The sequence below is a fragment of the Podarcis pityusensis genome, assembly GCF_964106645.2.
Source record: "Podarcis pityusensis genome assembly, chromosome: 2".
Taxonomy (NCBI): Eukaryota; Metazoa; Chordata; class Lepidosauria; order Squamata; family Lacertidae; genus Podarcis; species Podarcis pityusensis.
The window spans coordinates 81386927-81404421 of record NC_138029.1 but is presented as its reverse complement, the minus strand read 5'-3'; the positions used below and the strand labels follow the sequence as shown (position 1 = coordinate 81404421).

General features: G+C 38.9%; 1 protein-coding gene across 1 annotated transcript in view; it reads left to right on the top strand.

Moving 5' to 3' along the window:
• FAM120A (family with sequence similarity 120 member A) overlaps window positions 1-17495 on the top strand; it is a 50761-nt gene that overhangs the window by 2861 nt on the left and 30405 nt on the right. The window contains exons 2-3 of the mRNA XM_080996725.1: window positions 7175-7421; window positions 7970-8052. Coding sequence (XP_080852851.1) covers window positions 7175-7421; window positions 7970-8052 — 330 coding nt within the window. The remainder of the gene's footprint in view (window positions 1-7174; window positions 7422-7969; window positions 8053-17495) is intronic.

The window sequence follows — 17495 nt, the reverse complement described above, 5'->3', positions numbered from 1 at the left end:
AAAGTATTGAGCACATAGAAAGTAGTTGTACACTTTTTAAAGTTCCGTTGCATAGCATATCAAATATTTTGTGGCCTTCAGAGACGTGCACAGATCTAGAACCAGAGCTTAACGTTATTGGGCTTTCGTGCTGCCCTTTTGGCAGATTAAACCACATCTGTAATCGGGACAAAGGATATTTCTCAGGATGGGGAGAGTTTCTCTAGAAAGAGAAAAATTACTATTGTTTTAAAAAGTATTTCATAAAAGTTAAGTTTCAGTGAAGTTAACTCAGTGAAACTGGAAAAGTAACACTAGAGGCTTGGATTGGGTGATTTTCTGCTGAAAACTTAGGTTTAAGGCCTAGAAATCATCCTGCATTTTTAGAGAGGCAGTGATACTTCAGACAAAGTTGATAGTGGAAGTCCCACCCCTTGTTTCATTTTTAACTGGTAAGAAATTTTATAAGCCTGCAAGTTGACAGATCTAGTGTAATGATTGGCTTACAGGAATGACAGACATGAAAGTGTAGCACTCCTATGAACAAGTTAGATTGTTCTGTTCATGTACGCTTGTTAAATTCATCTGTATGGAAGCAGAAAGCTGTTAAGTGCAACCGCACTTTCCTCTGTAACTTAATCGGATGTGACATGCATTTCTAATAAAGGACGAAAGGATTGAGTCTAAAAACTTGTTACCACAAGTAGTTTGTGCTGTGTTGTTGTTTTTTACAGGCCTCATAGGATGAGTTGCTTAGATTTGAAAAGATGTTTAATACCAATGAATGCTGATACTGCCTTTTAAAATGGGTTGGAGGGTAAAGTTCTGGTTTTACTAGTGATATCTCTTCAAGTTCTAAATTTAAGAATAATCTAGGTTGAGAATTTTATTTCTTTTTAGAGACTATTTCATATTGTTGAGCAGGAAGAGATCCTGAGGGTCATCTAGTTCAACTCTTATCAAGGTGCAACAAATATTTGTGTTTCTTCACATATTGAAATTTCTGTTACCTTGCTTTTTAGCTTGTTTTAAATATGTGTCAGTCCAACTGTTACTGCACATTTTTAATAATACTTTAAACCAGTATGCATTTTTTTCTAATATGAAAAATAAAACCACTTTATTTTTATTCCCTAAGATTCTTGCTCAAAGAAGTGTATAGAAGTACATTTGAAGTGAAAAATATTTTATCTTTAAATATGTTTTTTAGTTTGTATAGTGTATTGTAGCAGTGACTTTTATAGCAAACCATGATTTGATTCTTACTATTTTTTATTTCCTGGTTTTGCATATATAAGGCTTTTACTGAACCTTGAATACATAAATGTTGAAGTTTTGTTCTGTGCTTAGTGATACTATATTGTTGCTTAATATGCCATTTAATATTTGTTTTGTTTTTAATGATTGGTATTTTGAGTAAAGTCTTGAATGTCATTATGGATAAAAGGTGGGCTAGAAACATTTTAATAGATCAATTTATAGAAACTTAGGAATTCTGTCATGCTGACAGTTCATTTAAAAGACAGTTTATATATAATGGTTTCTTGTAGTGCTAAGTCAAATGAAATAGGAATTCATGACACTGATATGTTGAAATCTCAAGTGGGTATTTCTACTAGCAAATTGCATTGTCAGTGGAAAATGTAGACTATCGGGAGCGTGGGAAACAGTATTCAGAGCACATGCTATTCTGTCAATACACAGCACTTTTTAGTTGGGTAGTCAGATTATGAGGGCATAATACAGTACAAGTTAGAATTTAGGGACACTAAGTAAACTGGAACAAATACTAATAAAGAGTAATATAGTTTTCATTTTCATAGTCTAATTCTAGTGTTTACAGTAGGCATTGCAAATACAGACATCTCTTTTTCTTTTTTCTGTTACTTGTTGGCAGACCCATGTACACATAGTCTGGTTTGCCACCAAACTTTTCTTTGCTATTTTGGCATATATTGGCTGCATTTGGAATGTTATAGTCAAGTGTGGATACTGAAGTACAAAATTCATTTTATTTATCTAAACAATCTTCAATTGATTCTAAGCAGTATATAATAAATACCAATTCAGAAAAGGTAAAAATCAGTTAAAACTATAAAATCAGATTTTCATTTAAATTACTGCTGGAATAAAAGTTTTCAGGAAGTGCCAGAAGTTCAACCAGTTGGGAGAGAAGTCCATAAAATTGGGACCACAGTACCAAACACACAACTCCTGATGGATATGAGTCATGCATCTGACCCATGGGGGACCACTAATAGTGACCTTGGTGACTTTGCTGAAATATAAGGGATTGAGGTATATAAGTCTTAAGGTATCCTGGACCCAAATTATTAAAGGCCTTGTAAATTAATGCAAGTCTTGAACCTGACCTAGTAGTGTATGGGCAGCCAGTGCAAACTTTTGATCACCACAGTTATTTGCTGGTGATAATCTGTCCTGGTCAACAGCCTAGGCACAGCCTTTTGCGCCAGTTGGAGCCTCTGGACCAGGCCCATGGGTAGCCCCACATAGAGTGCATTGCAGTAATCTAGTCTTGAGGTTACCAAAGCATGAATAATTGTGTTTGTGTCGTAGGCAGGGTCCACAGGTGAGTAAACTGCTTTCCTTTGAGAAAAATGTGTGTTGCATGCAAAAATGATAGGTCCCCATTTGTGCACTTCTGTGTTGTACTTGGATTGCAGAACGTGATTGGTTTCAGAGATATGAAGGGCTGCCTTCATGAACCTGGATGCCTGCTCATTGCAGGCATCATAAGTGGCCTTCTGATTTTCTAAGATGTGGGCCAGGGCTTTTTAAGTTGTGATGCTCAGGCTGTAGAACTCCCAACCCTGGATGGTGTGTCTGGTGTGCTGTTTTTTGGTATTTTGATGTGCTGCCAAAACCATTTTATTTTGCCTCCCTGTTGGTTTTCTTCAGCTTACACACTTCCTTTCACTTTTAAATCTGGCTTCTAGTTTTTATGCTGTATATCTATAGCCTATCCACCATAGGCACTACTCGGGGCAACCTGCAGTAAATTAAATTTGCTAGGTCCTAAAATAAAATTAAAAAAATTAAAAATATAACAGTGGCAGCGATAAGAGGTAAACCATGACCTTTATATAAGGTGTTTGGCAGGTAGAAGTCTGCCAGGTTAAAAATGTATTCGTCAGCTGGTGATATCCAGCCAGAGAGGTCTTCTTTGGTGATCACTCATAGCTGAGTAAGATTGTCTTCCATCGATATGGTTTTAACAGTGAGTCTGTAAGTGACTGGAGGCCAGTTCTGGATGCACACGTCCTTCCACAGTGGGGACATAGGTTTCCGGATGGGAGTTTTATCATGGTGAGGGGCTGCCAAACGTGCCTTCCTCTTGGCTTGTTTGGTCCTGAGTTCATCTTCAAAGTTCATGACACCTTTGGTAATGGCTGTTCTCCAATTTGAGTGCTCGCAAGCCAGTGTTTCCCAATTGTCGATGTTTATGCTACATTTTTAAAGATTTGCCTTGAAAGCATCTTTAAACCTCTTTTGTTGACCACCAGATTTACACTTTCCATTTTTAAGTTGGGAATAGAGTAGTTGCCTTGGAAGACGATACCCAGGCATCCAACCAGTCCAACAAAGTTAATGTTGAAGAATCATTGCTTCAACACTGGTGATCTTTGCTTCTTTTGTGCCATCTACTGAGCCTCCATTCTAGTTAGGATGCAGAGAAGGACCCTTCCTGATCTGAGGAAGCTGGATGGTTTGGGAGGAGGTGATCCCACAAGTATTTATTTAAAAATTTATAGGCGGGTGGCGCTGTGGGTTAACCACAGAGCCTAGGACTTGCTGATCAGAAGGTCAGCGGTTCGAATCCCCATGACGGGGTGAGCTCCCGTTGCTCGGTCCCTGCTCCTGCCAACCTAGCAGTTCGAAAGCATGTCAAAGTGCAAGTAGATAAATGGGTACTGCTCCGGTGGGTAGGTAAACGGCGTTTCCGTGCGCTGCTCTGGTTCACCAGAAGCGGCTTAGTCATGCTGGCCACATGACCTGGAAGCTGTATGCTGGCTCCCTTGGCCAATAAAGCGAGATGAGCGCCGCAACCCCAGAGTCGGTCACGACTGGACCTAATGGTCAGGGGTCCCTTTACCTTTTACCTTTTGAGTAAAACTATTCCAGTGATAATAAAATTGAATGCAATATAACATTAAGAAAACCAGCAATAATAATAAGATGAAACATTTTCCATAAGACCATTGGCCAAGGAAACTCAGTGGCAGCATAGAGTGACACTTTTAGATCAGCCCATGAAAATAACTGGATCTTCAAAGCCTTTCTGAAGACCTGAAATGTAGTAGCTTTATAGAGGTAGGTCAATTGGCAGTGTCTTCTAAAGTTGTGGGGCCACCACAGAGAAAGCCCTGTCCCTTGTACCCACCAACTTAGTAGCAGATAAACAACAAGAGCCCTTATTATTGATCTTAAGGTGCAGGCAGGTTGGTATGGGTGCAGGTGGTCCTTTGAATAATTGGCCCAGTTATGCTTAAGGCAAGTGTGGGAAACTTTTGGCTCTCCATAGGTTGCTGAACTACAGCTTCCACCATACCTGGCTATTAGCCATGCTTCCGTGGCTGATGGGAGTTGTAGTTCAGCAACATCTGGAGGGCCAAAGGCTCCCCATCCTGGCTTTAAAGGCTAAAACCAGCACTTTAAATTTGACTGGGAATGGCTGTGGTAGGCAGTGCATTTGCTAAACCTTGATGTAACAAAGGCATGAGTTCCTGTAGCCAGGAATGGACAAGGTTCATGCACGAGTCTAAGCTGACCACTGCTGTCACCTAGTCATCCAGCACTCCCAAACTCAGAACTTGATGTTTTCAAATGCACAACCCTGTCCAAAACAGCTTGAATCCTATTGCATAGTCTGTCTCCTTCCTGATTAGGATCACAAATGCCTTGTCTGGAGTGCACTTAAGTTTTTTGTCCCTTGTCCAACCCATTACTGCCTCAAGGTTCATAAGCTAGACATCTTATCAAGTCAAGTCCTGTATTTACTACTCTGATTGCTAGCATCATTAATTAATTAATTAATTAATTAATTACATTTATTCCCTGTAAGACCCCCTTTACCGGAAGATCACAGGACCTTCAGATGTTGTTTGACAGTAAGTTGTACAGGCCCTGACCCATTGGCCATGCTGGCTGGAACTGATGGGAGTTCAAACAGCATAGAGCCATCTCCATTATAAAATGCTAAGCCAGACTGTGGGTTAGCTTGGATGCTTGAGCTCTGGGAGAAGAGATTGCAGATACTTTCTGCTTGTTCTGCTGCGCTGCACTAAGCCATGACATGGCTTAGCATTTTGACTAAACTTGGCCTTGTGTTTTAGCTCTCCATATTAGCTATGAGCTTTAACCAAGTTTTGTCCTGTGGTTTATAGCTCTCAGCTTGTCTTAGAAAGCTAAACCATAGGTTTAGCCATGACTTAGGAGGGAGGAGCCAAATGGTGGCTATTGCCATTTTAGGAGCCAGTGTGTTCCTACTAAACCGTAATTTGGCTTGGTAAGATGTGCAAACCAGACTTCTATGACAGCAGGATCATCCACTGAGTTTGTAGTCCTGTTTTATGCTGTCCATGTACCTAAACTCAGCTATGTGTTCAGTTTCAGATTATTTATATTTATGATTCTATCGCATGGTCATTTATACTCCACACTGGGAAGACATTATTTTGTTCAATAACATTGCTTCTGGGAAAATTTGGACACTTGTCAGCATGATCTTCTATAAATCCCACTTTGTTCACTTAGATTGACTTACTGATGAGCGTGTGCAATTGTAGCATTTGCATGCATGTATGAAATTCAAAATGGGAAATGTGATTTACATTTAAATATCTCTTAATCTCAATCAATCAGTCCTAGTGGTATTGCAGTAGCTATCATAATCATCCCTGAGTCATCAGGGATCCTTGTTGCATTATATAATTAATTATTATTGTATCCTGCTTTATTTAGTCATTTTAGAAGATAATAACAGAACTCAGAATGGCATAAAAATTAAACCTGATTCAATAAAATCATAAAAAACAGACTGACAAAGAAACTCCAGCAAAACTTATGATTTCATTCATGGATCTTTGTTACTTGTAATTTACCATGGAAAGATTTGAATCTTGAAAAGCTGGACATAAATAGTTGTATTAAATAAATAAGTCCCCCACTAAAATCCAGCAAAGCTATGAAACTTGCTGAAATACATGGGCAAATAAAGTTGGAGATTGAAATATATTTTTAAGAAGATTGGCTCCCAAAGCAGCTTACAATTTTATTTTATTTTTGCATCTTGGTGATGGACTTTGATATTTCAGAGATACATGGCTGTGAATATGGGCAGTTTGTCCTGGTCCTTGACAGATGATGATCTTAGTCCCAGTTCCAGGCTTTTAACCTCCAGAAGGAAAAATATATACCGTATTTTTCCATGTATAAGACTAGGTTTCCCCCCTAATAAATTATGTCAGAAATTAGGGGACATCTTATAAATGGATAGTGCCAAGGCCATTTTCTTAAATCTGAGTCCCCCAAAATAGTCTTATACATGGGGGCATCTTATAGACGGAAAAATACGGTATGCCACACCACAGGAGGGATGGACTCTTGCTGATCTGCCAAAAACCAAGGTGAGACCTGATAAGCCTGTAAAAGAGTTGAAAACAGTTCAGATGGGATGTGTGTTGTCTTGTAAATACATTTCTGTCCCAAGGGGACAGGTATGTTTCAGAAAGTTGTTGGCAGGGGAACATGGGTGTCTTTTATGTAGGTCTTTTGGGATGCGGGGAGCAGAATAGGGAGTCTGGCCTGTTCATTAGTTCCCTCAATTGAATACTGTGAAATCAAGAGTTGCTTTCAGCTTTCTTCTCCTTCTTGTTAGAAAGTAATCTTGAACTGGGAAACTGCACACTTGTTTTGAATATGGGATCTTCATTGGCCCTGATTATAGTGTTTAGGAGAAGGAAGGACAGTTGTTCGGAACAGGACTAAAGTTTGACTGAGGATGGTATAGGATACCCTGTTGTTGTCATCAAGTTGGAGCTGCACATTTCCAGTGCGTGAGAACTTGTTTTTAACATGAGCTGCTAATGTACATTTCAGCACATTCATACAGTTTGGTATTAACATTTAATGTATCCTGTTCTTCCTCCCCCTTCCTCTCTCCCTTTTTGCATAGGTTGCACAGAGCATTGAAGACCACCACCAAGAAGTAATTTCATTTTGCCGAGAAAAAGGCTTCCATGGCTTGGTTGCATTTGATTCAGATTACGCATTGTGCAACATCCCTTACTATTTCAGTGCCCATGCCCTAAAACTGAGCCGTAATGGAAAAAGCCTCACGACAAGCCAATACCTGATGCATGAAGTTGCCAAGCAACTGGACCTGAATCCAAATCGGTTTCCTATTTTTGCTGCTCTTTTAGGTAGGTGGAATGACACATGGAAGTCCACATTTATCTGATCTTAAGAATGTGTTATTGGAAGGACTGTTTCTGTGCACACTTGTTTTATCATTTCTTCATCCTCTTGGTTTGTGTGTGTGGTTTTTGTTTTTGTTTTTTAATTGTATAGCAGTGACTCAGAATCTGGTACCTTTTATCCCAATCACTTTTACATGGAAATGTGGAGGTACCTGAAGTAAGGCTGCAATCCTAAATGTGATTACTTGGAAGTAAGCCCCATTAATATGGGACTTAGTTTTGGATAAACATTGTTTCTGAATTAGACATTATACCAGGAAAAAATGTAGATTAGTTACCTTATAAATACTCATTATCATATTCAGTCTTTCTAATTGCATTATCTGCAAGTGAAATTTGAATTTAGGATTGTTATTTCCCCCCAACTCTGTCAGACTTCACTAATTTCAAGTACTGCCTTGATATTTTAAAAAAGTAAACGAGACACCGTTTATGAAGAACAAGTAACATATAGTATATTTTTTAAAAGCATTGCATATTGTATATTCCAGGTAATCACATTCTACCTGATGAAGATTTGGCTTCATTTCATTGGAGTTTACTTGGTCCAGAACATCCACTAGCCTCTCTTAAGGTACAACTTTAATATAATTTCTGACATTAAAACAAATAACCTAGCATAGGAATAAAACATAATTTGGGCAACTTCTAATATTGTTGGGTATTCTAAAGTAGCACCAAAGACTTAAAAGAGGACTACTCTGAGAACTTGCTTCACTGTAAGTGAGTTCTTTAAGTTTTTCCATTCATATGGGCAATGTACACACCGTGTTTCTTGTTTCAGTTCTCATTTTATCATACTAAACTGCACCTGCATCAGCAACATGACTGCAGTTCTGAAAATATTTGCTCTTTTTCCCTTTCCTTTCTTTCTGATAGCTCTAAGAGAAAAAAATATTTGTATTCAGCTATACTAGATACATTTACAGTGGTACCTTGGTTCTCAAACAGCTTCGTTGTCGAACAAATTGGCTCCTGAACGCCGCAAACCCGGAATTAAGTGTTCCAGTTTGTGAACGTTTTTTGGAAGCTGAATGTTCGATGCGGCTTCCACTTGAGTGCAGGAAGCTCCTGCACTCAAGTGGAAGCCGCACTTTGGTTTTCGAACGGTTTTGGGAGTCGAACGGACTCCTGGAATGGATTAAGTTCGAGAACCAAGGTTTAGTACAAAAGTTGTACCTGTGGTGGTATTGCCAGTTGGACAACTTTATGAAAAACCTGAACAGAGGGCTTGGGTGCTGGTGTACGGCTTATGAAAATTCAGTATCTGAAACAGTGGTGATCTTAAGCTTCCAGCTCTCAGAGGTGCTGTTGGTTCCTTAGACTTGATGGGACATGCATACCAGAGTTTAAGAAATGGTAAACACAGTTGATGGTTTAAACGAGATCAAACACCTCCTCGTTTTCTTGAATTCTGTCACTTTCTCGCCTAGATACCTCTGCTGAAGTTATCATCTTTGCAAAAAAAGTGCTGCAGGAATTTAGATAGATTTAAGGGCATAACTTTAAGTCCATCTAACTATTTGTTGCAGTTGTATAATACTTTTATGTTTGTTGAATAAGCAACAGGGGTGGAGAAGAAGCCATCATACACAATAAGAACCCAGATCCTACTAGGTTGTCTTGAACATAAATTATCTTGGTGACACTGCAACTTGCTTCCAAGTAAGTTTGTTTAGGATTGCAGCCTAAGATTCAAGGCTGATTCAGCACTGGGAGTTTTGGAAGTTTTTATTTATTTATTTCTCCCCCTTTGCTTTGTTTTGAGTAATCATATATATTCAACTTTTCATGCTCATTTAAAAAAGAAAGTCTTGTAAGGAACAAAAGCAGCTTGGCCTGCTTCAACCTGCAGTATCATAAGCCATGACATCAAACTCATCACATGTAGATTAGGCTACAAATCTGCATGCTAGTTGCTGGTCTTGCTTTCACTTTGTATTAAATGTGAGTTACTTATTTAAAAAATAAAGCCGTTTAGTCCATGTTTGTGAAGAAAAGGTGAGTAACAATCCCAAATGCAAAAGGGTGATTCAGCACAAATGCTAATTGTAAGTGCCTCGCTATAATCTGTGCCTCACAGATTATGCTTGTGGTGGGGCAAATTTTTCTTAAGTAGCTGTCCTGTTACATATTTTAATGGCCAAATAGCTGTGTCCCAGTGTCCACCAGCCTCTTGCATTTACTCCTCTTTCTTTCTGCCTGGACACGAGGGGGAAACAATCCAGATGTTTCAGAGCGGTGAGGTAAGCTACTTGGAGCAAAGATGGGCAAAAAGAAGTCCAAACCTCAGTAGCAAACCTGATGAAGGGAAGATTGTTTCTGACCATTAGTATGGTGATAATTTGCAGGCTGAACTAGATGTAATAGAGGCATGTTGTTTGTGCGTCTGTCCTATTCACTACACACAGAGAGAGAGAGAGAGAGAGAGAGCGCGCGGGCGCCAGGGTGGTGGGAAGTTCTTTTGCAACAAAAGGGGTGTACATGCATCAGGGGAGCTGGATTTCCCCTCACATTGCCTTCCTGTGCTTGCCTCACTGCAGGGACCCAGCTTTCCCCAGTAAAAAACATGCTCCCCAGGCCATATCTACTTCATCCCTTAGGCAGCTTTTCATATCACAATTTTACATATTGGGACCTGTGTTCACGGATGTGATGCCTCTCATAGTGCTCCCCAACCAACCTGTGCAGATTTTCAGGAAGCTGCAAGGTGAAGGAGGGATCAGCAAAACATCTCTTTCCTCTCCTCTTCCAACAGAAGTGAAACTTGGCCAATTACAAGTTTAGTTTCAACCCATAATGTAAGCTCCTAAAATAGCATTGTTGAATTATTTATACCACACAAGGTACCATGGCATACCATGTTTTCCAGATGCCCAATAATAGGAAGAATAATACAAATTAATATTTTCAATATTTGGGGTACCAACCGCCTCAGGCTTATACAAGCACATTCTCATTCACCCTCCACCTGTGCCCCATTGTTTCACAAATGAGGCACCTGATTAAAACTAATCACACATGGATTTCACTGTTCTTTTAAAGTTCTTTGTTATTATTTTAGAAAGACAGGCAGAATTTTATAAACGTGGTAGCTGGGTAGCCTTGACTTGATTTCTAATATAAATTTATTAATGGGTAGTTTTACAACCATTGATTTGTATCTGCAGTAGGTACTATTTAACCTGTGTAGTTATTTCTAGAAATATCTTCTGTTGGTTTGACATTAAGGCTTATGTGCTCATTTGCTCTCTTCCTCCTTTTGAACAGGCTAAACAGGCATAACTACTTCAGCTTCTTGTAATCAAGTGTTTATTACCATCACTGGAGCTTTTTGCCATATGTAGTGGTTTGAATTAAGTCTTCTTGAATAGATAGACCAAAATCAGAGACACTATTCAAAACAGGGTTCTACTGTTACCTTTCAGAATGCTATTGGACTGTCCCATTCATTCTGGTAGAGTTACATCAATCACAGTTCATCAAAGATTTTTTTTTTTTTAATCTTTATCACACCAATACACTTGTGGTCTTCTTGGGATAAAAAAAGATTCTCAATTTGCCTTAGTTTCAGACAGTTGCAAATAACAGTAAACTATAGCTGGTGGATTACTGTTAATGTGAAGATTGTGCCTACGGTGCTCCTTTCCAATCAGAAGATCTCTGGCTAAGAGTTATATCTGAACTGAGGAGCAATGGGAAGCCAAGAGCAGACTTTAGCTTCTCAGCAGTGTTAGCTTAGAGTGAAACAAACCACAGTCATGATTTAGATGGAACACCAAGCCAGGAATTGTGATTTGTGGTTCCTGCTAGGGGAGAAGCAAAATGGGGGCCATCTGTGTGTTCTTGATAAACTAATCATTATAGTTTATGTGAATGCAGTCATGAAGTCTCAGAATGCATGAGTTCCTACTCTCCAGCTCCATTCCAGTTTCTCCTGTTCTAGCGCTCATTGTTTCCCTTGCATTGTTTCCCTCTTTATCTTTATATGAACAAAAACAAATAATGGCTGTCTGTTCTGTGCTGTTAGCAAATTTTATCCCCATCCATCTGCTTTTTAAAAAAGTCATTAAAAACCATTAGCTTTATTGTCATAGATGACACTTTTTAAACTTTAAAAATATTGTCTTGTTTTGTAGCGTTGTTATTGGGTATTGGTACCCATGTAACATGTATACTCAACTGTCACATTAGGAAGTTATATTCAATACAAAGCAAATTTTATTATATTAACATAGATCCTCTAAAAGCAATTTAAAACACCCAAAACATACAGCTCTAAACATACACAATGTTAAAATATGTGGTACTTACATTAATGTAAGAATATGAACAAACCAATAAGATTAAGAACATTTCTTTACATGTCTTTGCAGGAGAAAAGAGAAAACTAATAATAGTTTCTGTTATTATTTTGTTCATGTTAGCCAGTAAGTAGGACAGAGGAAATGAGATTCACTCATGACCTCTCTGGTTAGTTGTTGAGTCATTTTTAAGACCTTAGATATTTTTTTTTAAAATCCATAAATAAGGCCTCAGCTTATAAGATAACCTAATTTTTATTCATTGTCAGTTTTCTGAGGCAAGAATGGGCTGAATTCTTAGCTTTCTGCCTCCTGGGAATCCCTGTGGTCCACTAGGCTCTTAAATTTACAAAGCAATAGTGGATTTCTTAATAGTTTAGGCATAGCTAATCAATGTTAAATGTTCCCAAGTAAACACAGTTTCTTAAAAACAAAAGAAGTGCTTTTTTGAATTAAGCACTGGCTACCTAGTTTGGCCTGCTTCACAACAATCTTGGCACTTGGTCCGCTGTCTATTTGTCGACCTCTTTTCCATACTCCTACTCTAAAATCTAGATGTATTTTAAAATCAAAATCACTTGTGGGTGGATGGAACTAGTGCAACATTTTCCCTCATTATGAACACAAGGAGGTTGGACACCTTTTTCTACTTTCATCTCCACACATTGAGAGAGGCTACTGTTGCATCTGATTCACAGAAGACAAGGTGTTTCCTATTGGACAGATTCCAGCATCTCCTACAGTTGCTTGATGGTAACTTAGTTTTTGTCCAGTAGGTTTTCATGTGAAGGTTGCTCAATTATGTATTCTCTTTCTTCAGCTCAACTAATCTATCCTCGTCATGATGATTTTACTTCCTGTCTTCTGTTACATACATTGGCTCTCTCTCATCTTGCATTCAATTTAACTTTCAAATGTATGCATTCTTCCACTTGTTTGTTGTGCATGTTCCTCTCTTGCTGTCTTGACTCCCCTGATAACACTGTCCCCTGTAAATTCAGTGCTACAGTATTGATTTCCCCACTGTGCTCTGTTTTTTATCTTTCTTGTTGCTCCATTGGAACTCTGCCATTCTTCCATTTTTAGTATTTAAATGCAGTTAAAGAAAGAAGGGATGAAGAGGTATTGTTCATCCTATCATTCTTTAACTGAACTCTCACTTTCTACAATTCCCATACATTGCCCTTCCATTATGTCTTCCTGCAGTGGGTGCCCCTGGGTGCAAGTGTGCCTACCAGTACACCCTGTGGTGCCTATGAAACGTAAATATCGCCTCAAAAAACTACAGTGTGTAAGTTTGCTATTCTTGTTCAGTTCTTGTTTGTACTGAATCAGCCTCCCCCACAGTGAACATGTTCATACCCACATTTCATTGGATGCCAGGATTGGACACCCACTCCCCCTGTACTGAACAGAGGAGAGGTGCAAAAACTGAGCAAGTGCGGCGGCTCATGTAGGTGCTTTTTTATGGGGTGGGAGCAGGCCCACAGCATTTTGTGGTCCTGACTCTCCTTTTTTAGACGTAGCAGCCATTTTGTGTTGAACCACACCCTCAAAGCAGCCATTTTGTGTTAGGTTATACACCCCATCTTTTCGCTGGCAACCTGTGGCACTTTCTTAAAATTCCAGATGTGCTCACTGGTCCCAAAAGATTGGTGACCCTGTCTTACTTTAGGTGTAAGCTTGAGAGTAGAGTATGTAGCTTTGTTTATAAAGGTTTATATATGGTTGCTGTATGTGCAGCATGCACATTATCCCAGCATTGTTTTATCTTGTCATAGCTGGAAATGGCTCTAAGAGATGTTGTGTATAACACTCAGTTGACAATTTCTGTCCTGTGGATTTGTAATCCAGGAGCAAACGTAAATTATCGAGAGCACTGACACAAAGTACCTGTTTCTGGACTGTATAATTTCATACTGCAGGTGGAGGGTTGCATGTTTTCTATGTCCTGTCCCCTGATCACACATTGAGAAATCTCAGTGTGCATAACAAGCTAGTATGACAAGAGAGAACACTTGCCTAGAGCCCTCCTTGACATAGTTCTGTATGTACAGGGAGTACTTTATATGAAGCAACATACAAAACGTGTAGCCTGTTTCCTGAAGCCTGAAATAGAACCAAGTAAAGGGGTCAGCCTAGATGAGTGCTCTAATAGTCTGATTCTGCTGTAATTGATGCAGGAAAAATGTCAGATAAGGAAAATGCAAAGTGATAGGGAAGAGTTAATGTAGAATAGATGAGCCTGGAGTGAGCAAGAAAGACTCTGTTCTCCCCACCCCCCAAAAAAATTCTTTGTAGGGAATTGTATAGTGAATGTGACCATCTCTTCCTGCTCTTAGTTAAATAACATTTGCTCACTCATCAGTGTAGAAGTGGAGATTCTGAAGACAATAGCATCTTTGAGGCCTTTTTGCTCATGAGTATTTTTAGTCTCAGGGCCTTTTTAGTTGTAACTATGAGGAGATAATGTCTAATTTTTAAGAACAGGGTTGTGTTGCTCATTCAGCTCTCACTTTTTTTAAACGAAACAGCGTTTCAGTTTTACTAACCTATGTGAAGAATTTATCTAGGTTTCTTTTTAAAACTCATTTCTAGTGGAAATGATAAAAAAAAGGCTTTTGAAGTATAGAGTGCAGATTTTTGGCATGGAAAATGGGATTAAATATCCTTAGGCTTTATGAAAAGTGCAGTCATTCCTTGAGAAATTGCTCCAAGCTGTCAGGCTCTGGGCTTTTGGGGTTCACAATGAACTTTGCTTGTCATGATCTCATAACGTGCAATTTACATTTTCTCCCCCTCCATTGCCGTCTGATTATTAATTTTGGTTATGTACTCTTATTGAAACTTAACAGTCTGCTGCAAACATCTGTCTACTTGATCTTATACATTAGTGCAAATTCATTTTTCTCCTTTGAAGAAAATCTGTAGCCGTTTCCATTTCTAAACACACTCCATTAACTTTTTAGATGCTTCAGCTTAACATGATATCTTGACTGTTTTGTCTTTTTATGTACTTCATGGTATCCTCATTGTGCTAGCAGAAGTGTTTGAGGTTTTTCTTCTAGTAGTTATAGAATAAAACTCTATTCACTGCCTGTCTTTTTCAGCCACTTAATCTGCTGCTGCTGCTACTTTCTTTTGTGGACTTCTCGGTTCCAGTTACTGGGTTATAAAAAAAATCTTCTCCAGGATTGCAGAATTCTCCTTTCAAACTTCCGTTTTCCAGGTGTGATGTCACTTCCTCCTCCATAATTATAGTGCTACCCAGTTAGATTTTAAAAGAAAAAAGAAAAACACAATACTTCCGTACCCATTTAAGTGTCTCTTGTGCCTGGCTGCCATGCTGTTAACTGCTCATGTTAAAGCATCTGTAATTTTTGGTTATAGGAGCTATAGTAATGAATTCTGATTTCCATTTCCATTAGAAATGTTTTCAGAATTGATTATGCATCCTTTAATATTTGATATTCAGTAAATCCAGAATTTCAACATATAATTCATTTAATGTTACTTATGACAATTCAGTCTTGTATTAGCTACTCACCTGGTCACCGTTGGCAGCTAGGAATTCCCTCCAGGTGTGTGAGTGGGCTTCCTAAGGGGAGCTGGTGTGCTTTGTTTCTCCTTCACCAGCCCTTGTAGCTTGCAATTTTCCTTTAAAAAACCCCCACACAAAACAGTCTGCTTTTTGCTAATAAGAGGAACTCCTTTGTATAAGTAAAAAGCAGGCTAGTTGCTTTGGGTGGGGAGCTAAAAACTAAGTGATAACATTGTACATCAGAAAAATGCAGCTATGAGGAAAAGTAGAACCATCTTTTGAAAATTAAAATATGAAGGGGCCTCTAAAGCAGTGAGCATTTTTAAGTGGCATTTTATTAAATTTAGTTTATTTTCTCGTAGCAAAGCTCAGGGTATTCCATTCCTTCTAATCTGAGAAGAAGGTTTAACAATTCTCTTGATTTCCTTCATTAGCTGTTGCTCTGAGGGTAAAGCGTAGAAGACAAAATGACCTGCTAGTTAATAAAAACTTGATGTCAAAGCATAGTCGCTATATTTTTTAAAGTTTCATAAAAAAATTTTCACGTTTTAGTTTCCTCATCCCACTTTGTCAATATTTTTACACTAATCCTGTTTAAAATTACGTGCCGATTTTAAAAATACTTAAATCTGTTATTAAACTTTGAAAAATGCCCTTGCGCCAGTAATTCTTTAATGGACAAAGAATAACCTCTATTTCTGAAGGCAAAAATCATACAAGTTTCAGTCAGGTGAATCCTTTCCAAATGAGGTAAAATGGTTCTGTGGATGGGGCTCCAGGTGGTGGGATTCGTACACCAGTACACAGAAGTAGCTGGGCTTTGTAGCCATTTTTTATTTTTAGTAGCCAGCAAGAATATTTAAATATGCCTCTCTGCATATGCAGAGCATCTTTCTCCTACAGAACAACTGGCCTATCACAGAATTAAGAAACAGGATTTAAAGGGCAGGTGGCATTGCCATAGCTGTCAACTGTTCCCTTTTTTAAGGGAAATTCCCTTATTCCGAATAGGATTCCTCGCAAGAAAAGGGAAACGTTGACAGCTATGCTCCTCACACACAGGCCCTACCACTCCCAGGAATCCAACACTCTTGAATATACTTGCCAGCATAGTATATTCAGAAAGCACAGTTCCTCTTTTAAATTAAAATAAATATCTACTACAGCGTTGTGCCCCTACTTCTATTCACCCACACCTGTCTGCTTAAGATTCTTGCTGGTTGGAGGCCATTTTCAATACTGAGGTAAGGTCCAGTGAGTGGAATCTTTCCCACGACAAAAGGAAGTTGACTCCAGGGTTTTCCTCATTCCGTCCAGCAGTTTTGTTCACAAGCTCAATACGAGCCCTTTCCAATTTCTAAATTTAGTTTCTCAGTGGATTCACATCCGTGGTTCTGGACCGAATGCGGATTGTCTCTTGCTTTAGGCACACTGCCATTTTGTTTTTTCAACTGGCTACATGTTCAAATACTTCGGGCTTTAGTTTACATTTTCTGGATGCTAGTTTTTACTCTTAAACATTTGCTCTGGGAGGGAGACGGGGAGCTGGCTTCAAGGTTTACACAAGGGCAGCCCAGTCACTACTGTGCCGATCTGGCTTTTGCTCAATGGGTATTACAGCCTGTGAGGTGAGCAAGGATGGGAAGAGATAAGGATTCTGCTGAGATGGCGAGACCAGGCCTAATGAGGGAGAATGAAGCAAGACAAAGGCAGGGAACCCTTTGGCAGATTTTATTTATTTTAAAGTAATATTTGTATATTCCTTTTCAACAATAGTGGTTCTCACTGTTTGTATAATAAAAGCATGTTTATAATCTTGTGCACAGTAGGAGATCTTACATACCAGATGCCGCCAATGATTTGTTTTTTTTTTTTTTTTAAGTATTCATGCTTCCAGCATGGTGGCATCAATGAGAATGGGGTGTGGAGAACTACTGTTCTCAGTTTGGGTTTCCTTAGTCCACCAGGAGTTTCTAGAAACCGGTGGCATCAATGGCTCTCACCCATAGAACTGAGGGAAAAGGTGCTCTAACAACAACTTGAGCACCACAGGTTGCTCACTCTTGAGCTAAACTGAAGATAGTTGAGGAAATAGTTACTTGCCTGAGGACTCCCACTGATTTCTTGGCTTCTCAGCTGAATATGTTTGAACACAAAGCTACATCTCTTCTA